General features: G+C 44.8%; 1 protein-coding gene across 2 annotated transcripts; it reads left to right on the top strand.

The window, feature by feature from the left end:
* Window positions 1–7,498: 7,498 nt before the first annotated feature.
* On the top strand, window positions 7,499–20,287 carry atp23 (ATP23 metallopeptidase and ATP synthase assembly factor homolog). 2 transcript variants are annotated; one of them, XM_033038120.1, is made up of 6 exons: window positions 7,499–7,945; window positions 12,539–12,584; window positions 13,999–14,080; window positions 17,647–17,784; window positions 18,810–18,893; window positions 19,710–20,258. In XM_033038120.1, exons 1-6 carry the CDS (start codon window positions 7,801–7,803, stop codon window positions 19,911–19,913), a joined length of 699 nt encoding a protein of 232 aa, XP_032894011.1. In that variant the 5' UTR covers window positions 7,499–7,800; the 3' UTR covers window positions 19,914–20,258. The 2 variants fall into 2 exon arrangements, with proteins under 2 accessions (XP_032894011.1, XP_032894012.1); XM_033038121.1 differs by having other exon boundaries at window positions 7,853–7,945; window positions 13,922–14,080; window positions 19,710–20,287.
* Window positions 20,288–20,739: the final 452 nt, after the last annotated feature.

Here is a 20,739-nt window from a genome sequence, read left to right as displayed (position 1 = left end):
ATTGCGTCAGTGGTAGGGCGCCATCTTGGTGCAGGAGCCCCGGTCAACAAAGATCTTTGCCGGTCACTGCGTTGGTGGCCATGTTAGTACAGGAGCCCCCCCGGGTTGTTGACCTCGCTTTTCTGCTCTTCTCATCTGTTGCTGTAGAACTTTATGAAGATGTATTTCACTGAAATGAGCTTGGAATAGAAAATGCATAACAAGTACGAGATATGGACTATCAAGACAGCTCCCCCAGATAGTAAGTCCATAGCTGATTCTCTCCAAGTCAAGCACACTATCGCAGTTAGTTTCTAATTCCATTAATCAAGTACACACACACCTTTCACTTTCACTCCTGAGTCTACTGATCACCTGTTAATCAATAGGAGTGAATTATTATAACATCAGCCGAGTTAACATGTTTATCTACATAGTATAAGATGTCATTCCTTAAGAGCAAGCTATGGTAACATTAAAATTAGGGTAAGATTTACTGCAGATGAATCTAGGAAATACTTCATTCTAAGCTCAATGGATATAGTGGTGTGGAATTGCACAACACAGAAACAATCGCATTTGCTCCTCGCATCTCTGCGAACCTTTTTGCCCATTCACACTAATCCCATTTGCCTACTTAACTTTAGACCAATATCATTCTAAGTCTTGTTTATTTGAGTGCCTCTCTAAATGTCTGATTCCACCACCACCTCTGCCAACGAATTGCAAATATCATCCACTTTTGCTTTAAATTATTTTTTTAATTCTTCTGCTTATCTTAAAACTATGCCCTCTCTGTGCCCAATTTAATTGTATACTGTTTTATCTTGTCATGAGTCAAACTCCTCCATTCAGGGAAATCAAGCCCAGCCTGTCCATTCTTTCTCCATAACTAATGTTTCCCGATCTAAGCAATCAAGGCTGTGCTGTATCTCTAAACGACACTAAACTAAACATCCCGATGAAGCTTCCCTGCATTCTCCCCAGCCCCAGTGGAACTTCACTCATGTAAAAAGATAGGTTCAGGTCATTTCAATTGAAAATCTGGATTGTTGAATTGTTAAAGAGAAGTGCATTAAGAGTTATAGAACCAATGCAGGTTTTGAGACACAGGCCTTGATTGAATTGAATGATGGGACAAATTTGAATAGTCTTGAGTGGCCTACTCATTTCTAGTTAGGGTGTGTTGCGCAAGTACCATGGGTTTCAATTGTATTGTGTGCTTAAGCATATTTTTTATAGATTAAAAAGATTATCACATTTTGAAAAAGGTATTGTTGGACAATATTTATCAAGGTTTTATATGTTAAAGGCCAACTAAATATATTTCACAGGTACACAAAAATGCTGGAGAAACTCAGCGGGTGCAGCAGCATCTATGGAGCGAAGGAGAAAGGCAACGTTTCGGCCCGAAATGTTGCATATCTCCTTCGCTCCATAGATACTGCTGCACCCGCTGAGTTTATCCAGTATTTTTGTGTACCTTCGATTTTCCAGCATCTGCAGTTCCTTCTTAAAGAAATAAATATATTTCACAATAAGTAAGAAGTTGGAAGTAATAGACAATAGGTGCAGGAGTAGGCCATTCGGTCCTTCGAGCCAGCACCGCCATTCAATGTGATCATGGCTGATCATCCTATCCAAATTTCTTTTGAAAGCACCACCCTTATAAACAACGAGTTCAAGTTCATGTGTCCATTTATTGTGCGAAAGCTCTTCCCAATGTTCATCCTGTATCGTTTGCTCAAAATCTTAAATCTATGTCCTGTACTCCTCGCACATTGAAACATATGAGCAAGGATTTGTTTAAGAAAGAACTGCAGATGCTGGAAAAATCAAAGGTAGACAAAAAAGCTGGAGAAACTCAGAGGGTGAGGCAGCATCTATGGAGCGAAAGAATAGGTGATGTTTCGGGTCGAGATCCTTCTTCAGACTGAGCAAGGATTTGGCTCTTCAAGCCTGCTCCTCAATTAAGTACTGTAGATGGGTTATGCATGCGACCTATAATGTAGTTACCTCATCACCACTAACCACGCCCCATCATATTAGTATAACTGTAGTATCCTCCCTTTGTTCCTCCCACTAGGTTCCAGTACGCCTGAAGGCTGGATGCAGTCAGTGCTGGGACGTGTGTGCCACGTGCTATATTAAACTCACAGTAAAGATTACAGTGTGTCAGTAATCATCCTTTACATGGTGTCAGAAGTTTAAAAAGAACTCGCGTTTCCCGTTTACCGGTTTTCATTTATTTTGTCCCCGTTAGTGCCCAGTGTTGGGTTTCCCTTGACATGGCATCCTCATGCCGAAAGCCATCTCCCCTTGTCTTCGACGCTGACATTGCGGAGCGATGGTCGACTTTTGTGATGGACTACACCCACTACGTTAATATTGCGCACCGGAACGAGCCAGCCGCGGTCAAAGCATCACTCCTGCTCAACCTGGCCGGTCCCGACGCAATGAAGAGAGCTCAAGCCTTTGTCTACGAACCAGCGGTCCTGGATGACAACGACCAGCCGGTCGAGCCAGCTGAATCGGCCGACGACCCGGTATGTCTTTTGCGCAAATTCGCGGAGATATGTGACCTGCCCTCCAACCGTATACTGGAGCGGGCCAGGTTCTTCTCACGCAAGCAACAGCCGGATGAACCTGTTGAATGCTTCATCGCTGACCTGCGGCACCTGGCCCAGCGGTGCCGATTTGAAACCATGCGCGACCAGCTCATCAGAGACATTCTCGTCACTGGTATGATCGATCAGAAGCTGCGTGCCGACCTGCTGCAACGGCCTGACCTAACCCTGACTCAGGCAATGCATGCGTGCCGCATTGCCGAAGTGGTCACCCCTCCGCATGGGCAGAGGGGGTCTGACAACCGAGCCATAAATTTAACTGGTGTTGCTGGACAACGACGGATGAAGGACAACTTTCGCCCCCCACCGCGGCCCGTTCGTACACCCCGGGACCCGAGATCTCAAAAGTGTCCTAACTGCAACTACGTGCACTCCTCAGAATCACAGTGCCCAGCCCTTGGGAAGACCTGCAATTTCTGCGGGAGAAGAAACCATTTTGCAGCTGCCTGCAGGTCCCGTGGGAAAGTGCCCTCAGCTCCCAGACAACTCCTAAACAACCTTCTACAAGTTGATAGCGAGATGGATTCTCAGCCCTCTGTTGACGCTGCCCCCGACTCTGAGCTCAGCTATTCCACGGGAGATGTAAGTATTTACACTCTCCTCCACAGCCGATCTCGCCTCCCCGATCCTTCTGTGAACATAACTGTAAACAACAAGTCCTTCTCTGCTAAACTCGACACGGGGGCAAAAGTGAACGTAATGTCAACAAAGCTGTTCCACCAGATAAGGAATAATGAGCTGCTGATTGCAGACCGCTCTGTTTTGCGTGCCTATGGGGGAGAGGAACTAACACCTGTGGGGAGGGCGACTTTCCACTGCGTGCTGCAGAAATCTTCCCAGGACCTGTCTTTCTTCATTCTGGACAGTGACTGTGTGACGTTGCTGAGCAACCAGGCATGCCAGGATCTTGATCTGGTGTCGTTTGACCCTACGGTCCACGAGGTGCAAGCTGAGATGGATCCACTATCTGAATACCCAGACCTGTTTGACGACAAGTTGGGGAAGCTGCCGTTGGTGTACAAGATCGTGACTGACCCATCTGTGGTGCCTGTGATCCGTCCACCCCACAGAGTGTCTTTTGCCATGAAGGGCAAGGTGGAAAATATGCTGAAGGACATGGTCAACATGGGAGTGCTGGAGGCTGTCAGCGATCCAACCCTATGGGTCTCCACCATGGTCGCCACGTTGAAGAAAGGAAAAAATGAGATACGGGTATGCATCAACCCTAAGGACTTGAATATGGCGATTAAACGGCCCCACTACCCCATGAGGACTGTCGAAGATGTTGCCGCCCAGGTGGGACAAGCCACTGTGTTCTCCGTCCTCGATGCCAGAAGTTCGTTTTGGCAGATACCACTGGACAAACGCTCCACGGACCTGACCAAGTTCAGCACGCCCTTCGGCAGGTTTAAGTTTTTACGGATGCCGTTCGGCATCAACTCTGCCAGCGAGGTATTTCAGCGTTCAATGGAACAATTATTTGCAGGTCTGCCCTGCGCGATTATTGTGGATGACATTCTGGTCTATGGGAGGGATGTGGCCGAACATGACCACAACCTCCGGCAGATTTTGGACCGTGCTCGGCAGATAAATTTGAAGCTCAATCGGTCAAAGTGCAAGTTCCGGGTGCCTGAGGTCACATATGTCGGCCACATTTTCACGGCCCAAGGGTTGAAGCCAGACCCGCAAAAGACCAGCGCCATCTCAGAGCTGCCCGCCCCGACAGACGTTGTCAGTCTGCAGCGTTTCCTGGGTATGGTGAATTACCTGGGGAAGTTTATCCCCGACCTCAGCGAATTGAGCGCACCCCTGAGACAGCTCACAAAGAAGGACATTGCCTGGGCATGGTTTCCACACCACCAGCAGGCGTTTGACCTGCTGAAGACGAGGCTGGTCAGCACACCTACACTGAAGTTTTTTGATCTGCTGCGTCCGATCGTGGTCACTTGCGACGCCTCTCGATTTGGTCTGGGTGCTGCCTGCCTGCAACCCCACGCTGACGACTCGCTGCTGCCTATCTCCTATGCCTCTAGGACCATGACGGACACAGAGCAGCGCTATGCTCAGATAGAGAAGGAGCTGCTGGCGGTGGTTTTCGCGTGTTCGAAGTTTAAGGACTTCTTATTTGGCACCAGGTTCACCGTTGAGACGGATCACCAGCCACTGGTAACGATACTTAACAAACCAATACACTGTGCTCCTGCCAGGCTACAGCGGATGATGCTGCAACTACAGCGCTTTGACTTTAAAATCACATATAAGAGGGGCACCGAGATGCATGTGGCCGATGCACTGTCCCGGGCCCCCCGGGCCTCTTGTGACCAACACCCCTTCGAGCAGTCGGACTTACAGGTACTGAACGTTAACTTCGTCCCTTCTCACCAGCTGCAGTGCTTGGTTGAACATACCGCTAACGACCCTGACCTGCAGCAGCTTGCTGCTGTCATCAAGCGCGGGTGGCCCACCAAGCGGAATTCGTTGCCTGCCAGCGTCCACCCCTATTTTTTGGTCCGCGATGAGTTAGTCCTCCGTGACGGTATTATTATCAAAGGACACAAAGTTGTCATCCCGGCATCGCTGCATGGTTTGTATTTTGATGCCGCCCACATGGGTCATCCCGGGGCAGATGCCACTATCTCACATGCCCAGGAACAGTACTACTGGCCGGCCATGGCTAAATACATCCAGGCAAGGGTGGATTCCTGTCCGGACTGTCACTCGCTTGCCCCGCATCAGCAAAGACAACCACTTTTGCAGCAGCCTGCACCTGACATGCCCTGGTCTTCTCTGGCTGCCGACATTTTCGACTGGCGCGGGAGGCATTACCTTGTGCTAGTAGACTCTTACTCGAATTGGTTCGAGGTGGACCTCCTCCCTGCCATCACCTCCGAGATGGTGATCAGCAAGCTTCGCCGCCACTTTGCCACGTTTGGTTCCCCTGTCCGGCTGCAGACAGACAACGGTCGCCAGTTCACCAGCACCGAGTTTCGAGCGTTTGCCACGAAGTGGAACTTTAATCATTTCACCAGCAGCCCGGAGTACCCGCAAAGCAATGGTCTAGCTGAACGGGCGGTCCGCAGCGCTAAGCACCTGCTTGAACAAACCTGCCTCTCGAACGGGGATTTCTATCAGGGTCTCCTGAATCTTCGGAACATTTCCAGAGACAGTACCATGGGATCCCCTGCCCAGCGACTCATGTCCCGAGTTGTCCGCCCTCTGATGCCTATTGCCCAGCAGTCCCTGATGCCCAAAGTCCTGCAGCCTGCTGATGTCCAGAAACGTATTGCCCAGAAGCACGAGATCCAGCGACGATCGCATGATAAATTTTGCCGCCCTCTGTCGCCCCTGATGCCTGGACAGGTCGTCCGTTTGCAGACGCCCACCGGCTATTCCCGACTTGCCACCGTCGTCGGGTTTCACAGCGCACCACGGTCCTACCTCGTGGATTTCGAAGGGACTGTATACAGACGCAGCCGCCAGCACCTGTTGGCGGTTAACGAGCCCAAACCACCTCCTGCGATTCCGTATACCCCTCCATCGCTTGTCGAGCCTTCCTCCACTAATGTACCATCTGCTCCCTGCATGCCACGGTCGGTCCTTTTGCCTCGGGTAGCCCCCCCTGCTCCTCCCGGGTTTGCTCCCCAGGCTCTGCTGTCTCCTGCAAGGTCGTCTCTCTCTCCAACTTCAGCTCGTTCTACCCCTTCATTCTCACCTGGCTCACCTGTGCCTCTCCGTTCCCCCTTCAAGCTGGGTTCCCCACCCATCTTCTCTCCCCCTCCTGTTTCTGTTCCTGTCCCTCCTCCTATTCTTTCGGGTGGGGAGGGTGAAGGTGCGGTGCGCACTCGCTCGGGTCGGGTTGTAAAACCTCCGGCTCGCTACGGAGAGTTTGCTTAGCTATGCAGGTTCTGTATAATAAACCTGCCACTGTAGTAACTTGTTTGAATCGTAAGGGAAAGGATGTAGATGGGTTATGCATGCGACCTATAATGTAGTTACCTCATCACCACTAACCACGCCCCATCATATTAGTATAACTGTAGTATCCTCCCTTTGTTCCTCCCACTAGGTTCCAGTACGCCTGAAGGCTGGATGCAGTCAGTGCTGGGACGTGTGTGCCACGTGCTATATTAAACTCACAGTAAAGATTACAGTGTGTCAGTAATCACTCCTTTACAAGTACAATCACATCTAATTGTCTATCAAAATACACATTCCTATGCTCTCCCCATATCCTTGATGCCTCTTGTGTATAGATATTGATCTACCTCCTCCTTAAATCTATTCAGGGCTTTATCCCCATTACGTTCTGTTGTAGGAAATTTGATAGGTTTGCTGCCCTCTGAGTGAAGAACTTTATCCTCCTCCCTGAATGTGTTACCTTATATTCTGAGACAAACTAACCGCTAATGGGAAAAGTGTTCAAAAGGGAACTGCAGATGCTGGAATATCGAAGGTACACAAAAGTGCTGGGGAAACTCAGCGGGTGCAGCAGCATCTATGGAGCGAAGGAAATAGGCGACGTTTCGGGCCGAAACCTAATGGGAAAAGATTGGAATGGATTAATGATATTTTTGTTAACTAAAGATATCGAATTATATTTCAAAAAAGAGTATATATATATATATATATATATATATATATATTTGGCTGGCTCCATTGTGCTTTTACGTTTTACTTGCTAGCATCCAGCTGATGGGCTGCTATTCTGATATTTGCAGTTTCTTGTGTCTCATGCGTGAGTATTGCAAGCCATTTGATTTACAGACAAAATGCTTCAGTTGCTCCCCATTTATATTGATTTTAAGTGGCAAGAGAATATATAGAAATATATCTTTTGAAAAACAATTGTGTTTGCTTTTGTGGACAAAACTGAATTACGTAATTGGCCCCGTCAGTGAATGACGTCAGTAGAATCGCTTGTGAATTACGTCACCCGACGCCGGGTCGCGTGACGTCACGGGCCGAGGCTCCACCCTTCGCATGCGCCGCAATCTTGAATACGCATGCGCATCCGGCAAACTCCAGCTGCCAAACGTGCCTTTTTTTAAACAAGCAATTGTTTTAAAACATCTAACACCAGCACTGGGGGTTTGTAGACGATACACGTGTGAGTGTTGCAGTTGGTTTCAAGTAGTTGCTCCGGTTGACCTTCAGTCTGGTTGACCCCCGCGACCCGCCGCCCCGGCCCTGCCACATGGATCCAGGGGAGGAGGGGGACCGTGGCTACGGGCTGTTCCCCCAGCACAAGGGGAGGAAAGATAAGAAGGGCCTGCTCGCCGAAAGTCTCTTCACCTTCAACCACAAGTGCCAGCTGATGCTGAAAGTCGCCCTGGACACGAGTGAGTGTGGGAGGGGGAAGGGGGGAGGAGTAAGTGGGGGTGTGAGAGAGGGGAACATGGAAGAGAGGGGAGTGAGGACAGGAGGGAGGATTACATCGGAATGAGGGTGAGAGGAAGCATGACAAAGTGAAGGAAAGAGGGTGAATGAAGAGGACGGGAGGGATGAGGGTATTTTGTCTTTGAAAAGTCCTCGAAAACATAAAAAACTTTATTGTAAATTGGAGGTTCTGTTTTCAGATGACTTAATGTACTTCATTAAGTCAATGTAATGGGCAGCTGGTAGAAACTGCTTTTTGGGATGGGTAACAGTTGCTGTGAATGGATGCAGAGCACTGGCATAGCTGGTACAGCTGCTGCCTCACAGTGCCAGAGACTGGGTTCGATCCTGACGTTGGGTGTTGTTTGTGTGCAGTTTGCATGTTCTCCCTGTGACTGCATGGGTTTCCTCCGTTTGCTCTGGGTTTTCTCCCATATCCCAAAGACATGTGGGGTTGTAGGTTAATTGGCCTCTGTAAATTGCCCTTGGTATGCAGGGAGTGGATGAGAAAATGGGATAACAGGAACAGATGATAGATGATTGGCATGGATCCAAATCCAAAAAGTTCCAAATCGCCTGCTTCCGTACTGTATCTCTAAACCGAACTAAACATTAAAACTGCTTTGATGCAGGTTAAACAGAGTGTTGGGTGAAGTTAACATTAAAATGGTGGGCCTGAGGTGACACTTGAGAACAAAATTGAAATGTTTACAAATTCCTGCATTTTGACAGCAGTAGAAACTGAATTATGAGTAGTCTCAAACCAATAATCCTCCTTCCCAACTCCTATACTGAATCAGGCATTGTCAATAATGGTTTCTAGTTCGTTTAGTTTAGAGATACAACGTGGAAACAGGCCCTTCGGCCCACCAAGTCTGCACAGATCCCCGCATATTAACACACGCCTACATACACTAGGTACAATTTACACTAATATCATGTATACATGTCAATTAACCTACAAACCTGTACATCTTTGGAGTGTGCGGGAAAAGCAAAGATCTCGGAGAAAACCTAGTAGATCAAGTTCAAGTGAGTTTATTGTCATGTGTCCCTGTATAGGACAATGAAATTCTTGCTTTGCTTAAGCACACAGAAAATAGTCGTCATTTACTACAAAACAGATAAATGTGTCCATATACCATGATATAAATATACACACATGAATAAATAAACTGGTAAAGTGCAAATAACAGAAAGTGGTTATTAATAATCAGAGTTTTGTCCGAGCCAGGTTTAATAGCCTGATGGCTGTGGGGAAGTAGCTATTCCTGAACCTGGACGTTGCAGTCTTCAGGCTCCTGTACCTTCTACCTGAAGGTAGCAGGGAGATGAGTGTGCGGCCAGGATGGTGTGGGTCTTTGATGATACTGCCAGCCTTTTTGAGGCAGCGACTACGATAAATCCCCTCGATGGAAGGAAGGTCAGAGCCGATGATGGACTGGGCAGTGTTTACTACTTTTTGTAGTCTTTTCCTCTCCAGGGCGCTCAAATTGCCGAACCAAGCCACGATGCAACCGGTCAGTATGCTCTCGACTGTGCACCTGTAGAAGTTAGAGAGAGTCTTCCTTGACAATCCGACTCTCCGTAATCTTCTCAGGAAGTAGAGGCGTTGATGAGCTTTTTGATAATTGCGTTAGTGTTCTCAGGAAAGATCTTCAGAGATGTGCACGCCCAGGAATTTGAAGTTCTTGACCCTTTCAACCATCGACCCGCTGATATAAATGGGGCTGTGGGTCCCCCTCCTACTCCTTCCAAAGTCCACAATCAGTTCCTTGGTTTTGCTAGTGTTGAGGGCCAGGTTATTGGGCTGGCACCATATGGACAGTTGCTCGATCTCTCTTCTGTATTCTGACTCATCTCCATCAGTGATATGCCCCACAATGGTGGTGTCGTCAGCGAACTTGATGATGGAGTTCGCACTGTGGTTCGCTACGCAGTCATGGGTATAGAGTGAGTACAGCAGGGGGCTGAGCACGCAGCCTTGAGGTGCTCCCGTGCTGATTGTTATCGAGGCTGACACATTTCCACCAATACGAACAGACTGGTCTGTGGATGAGGAAGTCGAGGATCCAGTTGCAGAGGGATGCGCAGAGACCCAGTTCTGCGAGTTTGGTAACCAGTTTGGAGGGGATGATTGTGTTAAATGCCGAGCTGTAATCAATGAATAACAGCCTGACATATGAGTTTTTGTTGTCCAAGTGGTCCAGTGCGGAGTGGAGGGCCAGCGAGATCGCATCCACCGTTGATCTGTTGTGGCGGTACGCGAACTGCAGTGGGTCCAGGTTTTTGTCGAGGTAGGAGTTGATTTGCTCCATGATCAACCTCTCAAAGCACTTCATCACCACCGGCGTTAGTGCCACTGGTCGATAGTCATTGAGGCACGTCACCTTACTCTTCTTGGGCACCGGTATAATTGATGCCCTTTTAAAACAGGTGGGAACCTCAGAACTCAGAAGTGAGAGGTTGAAAACGTCCGTAAAACCTCCAGCCAGTTGGTCCGCACAGGTTTTTAGAACACGACCGGGTATACCATCAGGACCTCAAGGGGAGAACGTACAAGCCCCATACAGACAGCACCCATAGTCGGGATCGAACCCGGGTCAACGGCGCTGTAAGGCAGGAACTCTATCGCTGCGCCACTGTGCTGCCCTGATCCTAATACCAGTCCACAATAATCCTAATCATAACTACTATGCCCAAATCATGAACTCCATGTCCAAATTCTAATATTTACCATCAAATCGTACTTCATGAACAGCTGTGGCATTGTCATTTATGCAGACTGCATGTATGGTCAGCATGTTCGCATTATATTAAAAAAATATATATTTTAAAGAAATCACCATTTATTAGTAAAGTAGTTTGCCTAGATTCTGTTTGCAAAGCAATTTGTGGAGAAATGTATTGCACTGATTACTATGCTTTGTAATTGAAGGTGAAAGTAATCTCTCATTATGGCAGACTCTCCTTTAGTTAACTTAAATGGTCTATAAGGCTTTTATTGAACGCTTGTTGGCAAGTGACATTCTATTACATTAAATTGATCACTATTTTATTATTATTTTGGAGTGCAGTGATGTTAGTCTATTTGTACTGAGGCACAAGATCAAACAATCTGAATGCGGTAAAGCCAGAGCAAGGAAGAGTTAGAGAAGGGCTCCGCGGTTTTCTGTGGTATATAACGCGGACATTGACAGGTTCTTAATTATTATGGGTATTAAATGATGCGGGAGAAGTCGGGAAAATGGGGTTGAGAGGGAAAGAAAGATCAGCCATGATTGTATGGCAAAGTAAATGCGATGGGCCCAATGGCCTAATTCCACACCTATGACTTGTAAACATTAACGTTTCACCCTTGAGGAGCAAAGTTAATCAGACCTTATTTCAAAAGCCTCATACAGTCCAGCATTTCGCAATGCCACAAATGTCTGCTATTTTTTGGAAAATACAAATTGTCTTCTTTGGGGTGGTAGTGATGTTATGATAGCAAACAATGTGAAAGAACAACCATCCACATCATCTTAAACACTCCAGTGTCTCCTTGGCTACAGTTGTAAAGAGCTCAGGAAGTATTCTGTAGATACCACCTTTGAGGACTCCTTTCCTAATCTCTTTCCTCACTCCATAAAATGTGACTCTGGAAACTCTTCCATTTTTATATCAATAATAATACCGATGTGGACAACAACCTCTGACTGTTCACCCTCCCAAATCAGAAATCTTTGCAGCTGCCCATTGATAACCTCAATGCTGGCACCTAGTAGGCAACATACCATCTTGGGATCATGCCTGTACTGCAAAGAGGAGCAGGTTCTGTCTGCTCCCATTAATTAATGGCCAAGAAAGCACACCAATACCTCTCTTTCACTGAATACTTGCACTCTGTCCATCTTGGCTTCCTGGTGTGGGCTCCTATATATCGACGAGACCAAGCGTAGACTTGATGATCATTGCACTGAACACTTCAACCCAGTCTGCCTTGGCCTACGCGATCTCCCATTTGATCAACATTTCCCCTGTGTAGGAAGGAACCGCATATGCTTCTTTAAAGCGAAGATAGACACAAAATGCTGACCTTTCTGTCCTGCTACTCCTCCAATGTCAGAGTGAGGCAAATTGCAGAGAGTTGGGGACACAGCCCCGACCTTCACTCAAACATGGGCTTCGACCCGAAACATCACCCATGCCTTCTCTCCAGATTTTGCTGGTGGCTCTGCAGAAGCAGTGTGAAGTGTAGATGAAGTCAATGGAAGGGTGGCTGGTTTGTGAGATGGTCTGGGCTATGTCCAAATTTTTCTGCAAGAAGGGACCCTTAGACTGATTGTCGTGGGTGGGGGGGGGAGAGAAAGCTGGGAATGAGCTGTGGGCGGGACAAAGCCCACAAGTGATAGGTGCATACAGGTGGGTGGGGGTGGAGGATTGCAGGCATTGAGCATTTGTAAGCATTCTAACTTTTCAGAATTGACAGACTGATTAAATAATTAACATTTTCAGTTTCTGAATTCAAGTTCACTTTTTTTGAATAATCTTAAAGCATTTTTTTTTCCTTGCAGGTCCTTTTGCAAAACTACTTATGGATGCCATGAAAAGTTCAGGGTGGTAAGTTTAACCTTCACTTGATTGTTAACAATCATCAAATTCTTGTCTACATACATGCCCAAATTAAAATTCAGACATTTTTTCTGACTTCTGTTAATGCCAATACATTAAATATATAAAAAAATAAAGAATTACAAAGGAAGGTTCAACCGTAATATGGATAGAATAGCGTAACCAAATGGAACGCAGCATGTAAGTGGTAGAAGTACTCATAATATTTGTTATCTCCTAATGGATTCCTTATCCTTTCTCCCAATTAAAGCGAACCGGCTGTGTATTCATTGCTTTGAATCTGGTAAGCTGACCAAGAATCCCATGGGGTAAAAAAATAAAAAGCCAAATGGATGACCAACTGCACTGCTGTGTGTTTTATGGTTGACATTTCCATCTGTTATGAGCATGTTTGGCCAATATTTGCAGTGCAGTCAATGTCTGTATAAACTTTTGTGGCTGACTCTCTTATTCAGACAAGAGCATAGAACAATACGGCACCATGTCTGTGCTGATCATGATGCCAAGACCATCTCTTATAGACCTGCACATAATCCATATTCCTCCATTCCCTGCATATCAATATGCCCATTCAAAAGCCTTTTAAATGCCACCATTGTATCTACCTCAACCACCAACCCTGGCAGTGCATTCCAGGCACTCACCATCCTCTACGTAGGAAAAAAAAATTGCCCCGCACAACTCCTTAAACTTTGCATCCTGTATCTTAACACTATGCCGTTTGGTATTTTCCATCTTTGGGGGAGAAAGGTTCTGTCTACCCTATCAATGCCTCTCATATTTTATATACTTCTATCGGGTCTCACTGCAACTTCTGGTATTCCAGCGAAAACAATCCAAGCCTGTCCAACCTCTTCCTTTAGCTAATGCCCCCTAATCCAGGCAACCTTCTGGTAAAGATAGACGCTGAAACCTGGAGTAACGCAGTGGGTTAGACGGCATCTCTGGAGAAAAGGAATAGGTGATGTTTTGGGTTGAGACCCCTCTTCAGACTTGCAAATCTTTTGGTAAACCTCATCTGCACTTTTTCCAAAGCTTTCATGTCCTTCTTGTAATAGGGCTACTAAATCTGCATGCAATTTTAGAGTTACAGTGTGGAGATGGACCATTCGCTTTTTCTTGCCTATATTTGGACAAAATGATCCGTTATAATAAAATACTATAATAGATTAGTATATTCGTATAATAATAATTTCATAGCAAAAGATCCATAACATCTTCTAGTTCTAGTGAAAGATTATCAACCTGTCGTGTTAAGTTTATTTTTCACCCCAGTGATGTTGTCTGTCTTGCTGAGAGCTTCTAGCATTTTGTTTTTATTTCAGATATCAAGCAGTCATAGTTTCTTTTGTGACTACATCAAAGGCAGCCAAATGATATCTGCAATATTCTATGTCTTCAGCACCGTATATAAGGATCGTCACTTCTCCTGTGAAGACTGTGATGGAACTGTCAGTGGAGGTTTTGATGCTGAAATATCGCAGGTGAGTAACGCACCAAGACAGAGCACACGAGGGCACCATTTGGTCTATTGTCCCTGTGTGATTGATTGGAGTTGTCCAGTTATTCTCACTACCTTACTCTTTTCTCCATGCTCTACATATATCTTTCCCGTGGTATTCACCTAAATCTATTTTGAAAGCTATTATTGAATCCATTTTCAGTGCTGATTTAAGGAGCATGTTTCAGACCGTCACAACTGGTGTGTGTTTAAGTTTCTACTTTGTCAAAAAAAGAAACAATGCTGGAGTAACACAACAGGTCGGCAGCATCCCTGAGTAATATGGATATGTGATATTTCTGATCGGGACCCTTCTTCACACTGATTGTGAGGGAGGGGAGGAGAAGGAAAGAAAGCTAGAAGTGAGGATGGGCAGGACAGTGTAGCAGGTAATAGGTGAACATAAGCAGGGGAGGGGGGGGTGTGGTTGATAGACAAGTAGTTGGATGAAGCCGAGAAATGGAAAAAACAGAAGGTTCCTCATTGTATCCTGATTTTTTTTTTCTTTTTCTTTTCCCCAAATCATCAAAGTCTGCTCTCTGTTACTTCTGTCTGAAGCTGTTTATCTTTATCAAAAATCTTTGTGAATTTGAACACCTTTATCAAATCTGCTCATAACCTCCTTTGCTCTACAAAGAACAACTCTACCCGACTCAGGTGGATGGTGACACCGGGAGCTTGTGGGTCCCCGGTGGGAGACTGCTTTGCGGGGCACCGGCAACGGCGACTTCTCCCGCCCGAATTGCGGGGTTGAGAGTGACCTGGAGCGGGGCCTTACAACGCCCGGCGCGGCTGTAAATTGCCGCGGACTTGCTAGCGCCCGCCGGGGGCTCCAACATCAAGACCCGGGGCAGGGCCCTACATCGCCCCGCGTGGCTTTGAGTGGCCGCGGACTTGCTAGCGCCCGCCGGGGGCTTTGACCTCGACTTCGGGAGAGGAATGGAGAGCAGGGGAGAGACAAGTTTTGCCTTCCATCACAGTAAGAAGGACTCGCTGTGATGGATGTTTATGTGAATTGAATTGTGTTGGTGTGTGTCTTGGTTCCTTTTTTGTATGGCTGCAGAAACCAAATTTCGTTTGAACCTCAAATGACAAATAAAAGGTATTGTAGGTATTGTATTGTTTTGTAACAACTCTAGCTTTTGTAGTCTTTCCACGTAACTCTGTCAAGGTATCATTTTAGGAAATGAAACAGTGTTTCATTTCCAGACTAGAATCAGACCTAAGGTGGCACGATGGCACAGCGGTAGGGTTGCTCTCTTGCAGCGCCAGAGACCAGGGTTCGATCCTGACTGCATGGGCTGTCATTGTGTCTGGAGTCCAGAGTAATATGGTTGACTCTTAAATGTTCATTGAGGTGCCCTTGCAATCCAGGATTGAGTAAGAGATAGGCAGTATTTCTGGATTTGTCGATGATGCCCATATCCAAAAAAAAATCCTTGGCATTATGTCTTAAGCCTTGATATATTTCGTAAAAGGAAAGTGATAATTTATAGTTGAAATTCTTATTTAAATATTGTGAAAAATGCAGATGAAATTTAAAATGTGTGGAAATTGTTTAGAGGCTGGTATCCCACATTAAGATGGTTATCAAAAATTACAGCAGATCTTGATCATCTGGGCAAGTGGGTAGAGGAGCGGTTGTTGGGGGGGGGGGGGGCTAGAATCCTCTGCACCTGATGAGCGGAGGGGGACAGTAAGATGGCCAAAAATCACTGCCGTAAGTGGTAGTTTTATCTAAAATCAATATACAGTGCAAACAGGAAGTTGTCAAGTTTAGATTTTTAATCCTGTGGTTTATTTCAAACCAACCACCATTTGCTGTGCTTCAATTCAAACCAAGCACCATTTGATGTGCATCATTTCAAACCAACCACCATTTGCAGTGCTTTATTTCAAACCAACCACATTTTCATTTTCAAACCACATTAAGGGCACTCAAGGTCAGTAAAACCATACTCACAGTTTAGTAGACATGTGTTCAGTGTTATTCACAGCTCAGACTGAGAGACGTGACCCTCTCGCTCCCTCATCTGCGCAGCAGAGGGGGACTCTGAGTAAGATGGCCGAAAATCACAGCCGTAAGTGGCAGCGTTTTTTCTAAAATCAATATACAGAACAACAGGAAGTGGTCAAGATCAGACTTTTAGTAATATAGATGTTATGAACCTGCAGTAATTTCAAGCCAAACTAAATAGTCTGAAAGGTCTTGATCTGAAATGTCACCTATTCTTTTTCTCCAGGGATGCTGCCAGACCTGCTGAGTTGCTCCAGCATCTTGTGTCTATCTTTGGTGTAAACCAGCATCTGCAGTCCCTTCCTACACAAAGTAGATGGTGAATCTTTATTAAAGTTATCAGTAGCACTATCTTGCTCTTTTTCATTCACAAAACACTTGTATGTAGCAGATTTTATTAATTAAAATTTTCACTGGAAAATTAAAGCATGCTTCTGTTTTCTGAGGTGGGAAGGGCACCTCCATCTTGTGGACAGTTACAGAATGGCAGCAGGTGAATAAAGCAGTTCAGACATAGCTTTGTCTAGAGTCGATTTGCTTTAAATGCCCTTCAAGGGAGGAAACATGTCATCTGCCTAGTTTGGCAGATTTAGGTTATGACAGTCGCTCTTACTTTCCCTGGTAGATAGCCCAGTCAACTTCTCAGTACAGGAAAAGACACAAAATGCTGGAGTAACTCAGCGGGTCAGGTAGCTTCCCCGGAGAACATGGACAGATGATGTTTCATGTCATGGCCCTTGTTCAGACAGCACCCCATTGTAGGAGGTGGCAATAAGAACAGCCCTGGCTGCTGACATATATTCAATGGGCGTGAAAATTTGTCATATTTAACACATTTTGAAAATATTACAAATGTTTTCATGGATAACGCGTCAAAACTTTTTTTTATCCAGATTAAAAATTTGTATATGTTACAAATGGTTAAATTAACCAACTATTTTCCAGTACAGTTATCAGTGTCAGTTTTGTGTGCAGTTTTGGTCTCCTAATTTGAGGAAGGACATTCTTGCTATTGACGGAATGCAGCATAGGTTCACCAGGTTAATTCCCGGGATGGCGGGACTGACATATGATAAAAGAATGGGTCGATTGGGCATATTCACTGGAATTTAGAAAGATGACGGGATCATATCGAAACATATAAAATTCTTGAAGGATTGGACAGGCTAGATGCAGGAAATATGTTCCCGATGTTGGGGGTGTCCAGAACCATGCGCCACAGTTTAAGAATAAGCACTTGGCCATTTAGGACTGAGATGAGGAAAAATGTTTTCACCCAGAGTTGTGAATCTGGAATTCTCTGACCCAGAAGGCAGTGGAGGCCAATTCACTGGAGGTTTCCAAGAGAGAGTTAGATATAGCTCTTGGGGCTAATGGAATCAAGGGATATGGGGAGAAAGCAGGAACGGGTTACTGATTTTGGATGATCTGCCATGATCGTATTGAATGGCGGTGTTGGCTCAAAGGGCCGCATGACCAAATCCTGCACCTATATTCTATGTTTCCATAACTTTGTTTTTTTTTAATTCAAGATTGTCTTATGCCAGAATAATATCCACCAGCAAGAGCACATGAACCGAGTCGTGACCCATGAATTAATCCATTCGTTTGATCACTGTCGTGCGCATGTGGATTGGTTCAACAACATAAAACACCTCGCCTGCTCAGAGGTAAGACATTACTTGGGGAGAGTCAATATCTCAAGGTCTGTAGAGGAAGTCCCCAGGTTATGGTGGGGTTCTGTTCCGAAGATGTATTTGTAACCCGGCTGTTCATACAGAGTAGTGTTTGGGAGAGGATTGCAGAACAAGGTGTGATGCGAGAGTAAACAGGAGTGAGTGGAGCAGCAGCCAGTAGGTCTCACTGACAGTGAGTGAATCTGCCAGGCCCTCCCAGCTCTGCTCAGCTCCACCCAGCCCAAGCATTTTATGGCTCGGAGGCTGGGGTGGGCAGAGAAGGATGGTGGAAATTGGTTCTCCTACCCAGCAGAAGATGGGTTTTCCTACCCAGTCTATCCAATTCCATTTCCTGCCTAATGTGGATTTCCTTCAGTTCCTCTGTCACCCCAGATCCTCTGGTCACTACTATATCGGGAAGATTGTTTGTGTCCTCCTTAGTGAAGACAGATCCAAAGTACATGTTCAGTACCTGAAGATTGAATAGATTGTTTGGTTTCACAACGGTTTAGATTGGCAACGACTTGTAATCACCAAACTCTTTCTTAAAAATAGAAGCGATCATCAAAGAAGAAACAAGAAAAAAGGTCTTGTGATTACGGTAGTTATTTTAAAGTATCACGTGCTTCTCTGATAGTTTCTGTCTTGGCTTTTAGACCAGATATACAGTGTAGCAAACAGGCTCTCCGAGTCCGTGCCCGCGCACAACAGCAATCACCCGTACACTAGCACTATCCTACACACCGGGGACAATTTACAATTTTACAATTAACCTACGTCTTTGGAATGTGGGAGGAAACCAGAGCACCCGGAGAAAACCCACGCAGTCACAAATTCTGTACAGATAGCACTCATAGTCGGGATCGAACCCAGCTCTGGCGCTGTAAGGCAGCAACTCTACCGCTGCACCACTGTGCCACCCTTTGTTATGGATACATGAAATATACTTTGCATGTATGACAGTTTGAAACCAATCTTGGTAGTTGTATTATATAGATTGCCCTCTATATTTTCAACAGATTCGAGCTGCTAATCTCAGTGGTGAATGCACGTTTGGGAACGAATTGAGCAGATTCAATTTTGGCCTAAAGCAGCACCATCAAGTAAGTATGATAATACTCTGCATTATTTTGTAAAAATCATTAATTTCTTTGGAGTTTACAGATCAACTCTGTAGTTTGGGTAGAAATCTCTTTCATCCATCGCTGAGGTATCCGTTAAACTTCCAGCATGGTTAGGTTAGAAAACTGGGGAAATTCCAGTGATCATGATATTAAAATAATCGTCTGGCAATAGAAGGTGTTCACATGCGGTGAAGAGGCATTTACAATTGTATATATTATTTCCCGTTTATAAGCACCAAATTCTTAATGTAATCAATTCAAGTCATATTTGAATCGCTTATTCTATCTTATGTATTTGGTTATCTCAAAAGGGTAAAAAACAAATACCCTCGTATTTACACTGGTATAAAAAGTCTAAAACTTGATCCGAGCTAGCAAATTAAGAACTAATTAAACTGTTATGATCCATTGTGGAGAACTAGGGAATCCATTAGAGAACTAGGGAAGATTAATATTTGACATTGAGTTTATTTATGGTTGATGTAAAAATGATATCCTGATTGCGGGAAAGGATTGCAGGACAAAGTCTAAATGTTATCTCTTTTCAACAGAGGATGTCAGGTTTGTCAGCCCTGCACATCTTTTGCACATCTGAGTGACACTTACAAAAGCAATGTGCTTGCAGATCAATTACTTTTAGGCCTGTACAAGTTTGTTCAGTGGAAGAGTGGTCATGAATCTACAATCATTACCACTGTGTGAATGAAATTGTGCTAGGAATTACTAGAAATCGAAGAGGAATTACAAATTGTTACAGTATCTGACTCGATGAATTTGTCTTGTTTTCCCACTTAGAAATGCGTACGTGAACGAGCCTGCCGTTCGATATTAGCCGTTCGCAAAGTCAGTCGAGAAACTGCGATGAAAGCTGTTGATGATGTTTTTGATAGCTGTTTTAATGACCATGAACCCTTTGGAAGAGTTCCACACAATAAAAGTGACGCAAAATACGCCTATAGGGATTTTCAGAATCGAAATAGATTTTACACAAATCTTTGAAAATGTATCTGGTGACACAGTAGTAATGTTTTATTAATTTGTAATAAAAATCTATAAACACAATTATAAAATCCATTGCACTGGAATCTATTATTGTTTTACAAGTATGACTATTTCCCTGAACATGTTTTTTTCGATCAACTTGTTAAGCAAAATTCTTGTGCTTGACTGGATGTAGACCCTTTCAGAATTTTAATTTTTTAATTTTTTTTAATTGTTTATCTTTTCACTAAAGTATGTTTCAGTTTGTGGTTTGTTATGCCACGTTTGTACATAATGACTATAATTACCACAGAATAACAATATTGTATGAAGAATATAATATTAAAAGTGGCTTCATAAGCATTCTCATGGTGCCGTTCCATTCAAACCAATATTTGCTTGTTTGTTATTATAAGATTAATTATATGATATGTTACATTTCAAAACAGAATTATCTGGCAAGACAAACGTGCAGATATTATAAAGTGTAGCACTTATTCACACAAAAAAGTATTGTATTTGGTTCTATGCTTCATTTCGACACATCAAATGAATGCTGAAGTTGAATAGAGTTCTCGCTCCTTCTTTCTAATCGCCTAAACACACGCGCACACATGAAGACACATGTACACTTCTATATAAAGAGTGTGGATCTTTTCGGAATGGATCAAGCCTGGAAGAATGAAATAAATCTCTCCGACTTGATACCACATGAGGTTGAAGAGCTGACTATGGTTCATTACATAGAAACATAGAAATTAGGTGCAGGAGTAGGCCATTCGGCCCTTCGATGTCCTGATGTAACAGAGGATGATGATAAGATCAACTGTTTCAATTAAGTAAT

Source organism: Amblyraja radiata, chromosome 19, assembly GCF_010909765.2.
Source record: "Amblyraja radiata isolate CabotCenter1 chromosome 19, sAmbRad1.1.pri, whole genome shotgun sequence".
Classification (NCBI taxonomy): domain Eukaryota; kingdom Metazoa; phylum Chordata; class Chondrichthyes; order Rajiformes; family Rajidae; genus Amblyraja; species Amblyraja radiata.
Note: the sequence above shows the minus strand (reverse complement) of the source record. Positions and strands in the feature narration are given on the sequence as shown.

What these genes read in the sequence shown, in the direction of transcription:
- atp23 (XM_033038120.1), top strand. Translation starts at nt 7,801, where the DNA reads ATGGATCCAGGGGAGGAGGGGGACCGTGGCTACGGGCTGTTCCCCCAG. An exon ending in GCCATGAAAAGTTCAGGGTG is followed by an intron (nt 12,585 to 13,998) that starts GTAAGTTTAACC and finishes CTATGTCTTCAG; the next exon opens with CACCGTATATAAGGATCGTC. An exon ending in TTGATGCTGAAATATCGCAG is followed by an intron (nt 14,081 to 17,646) that starts GTGAGTAACGCA and finishes TTTTAATTCAAG; the next exon opens with ATTGTCTTATGCCAGAATAA.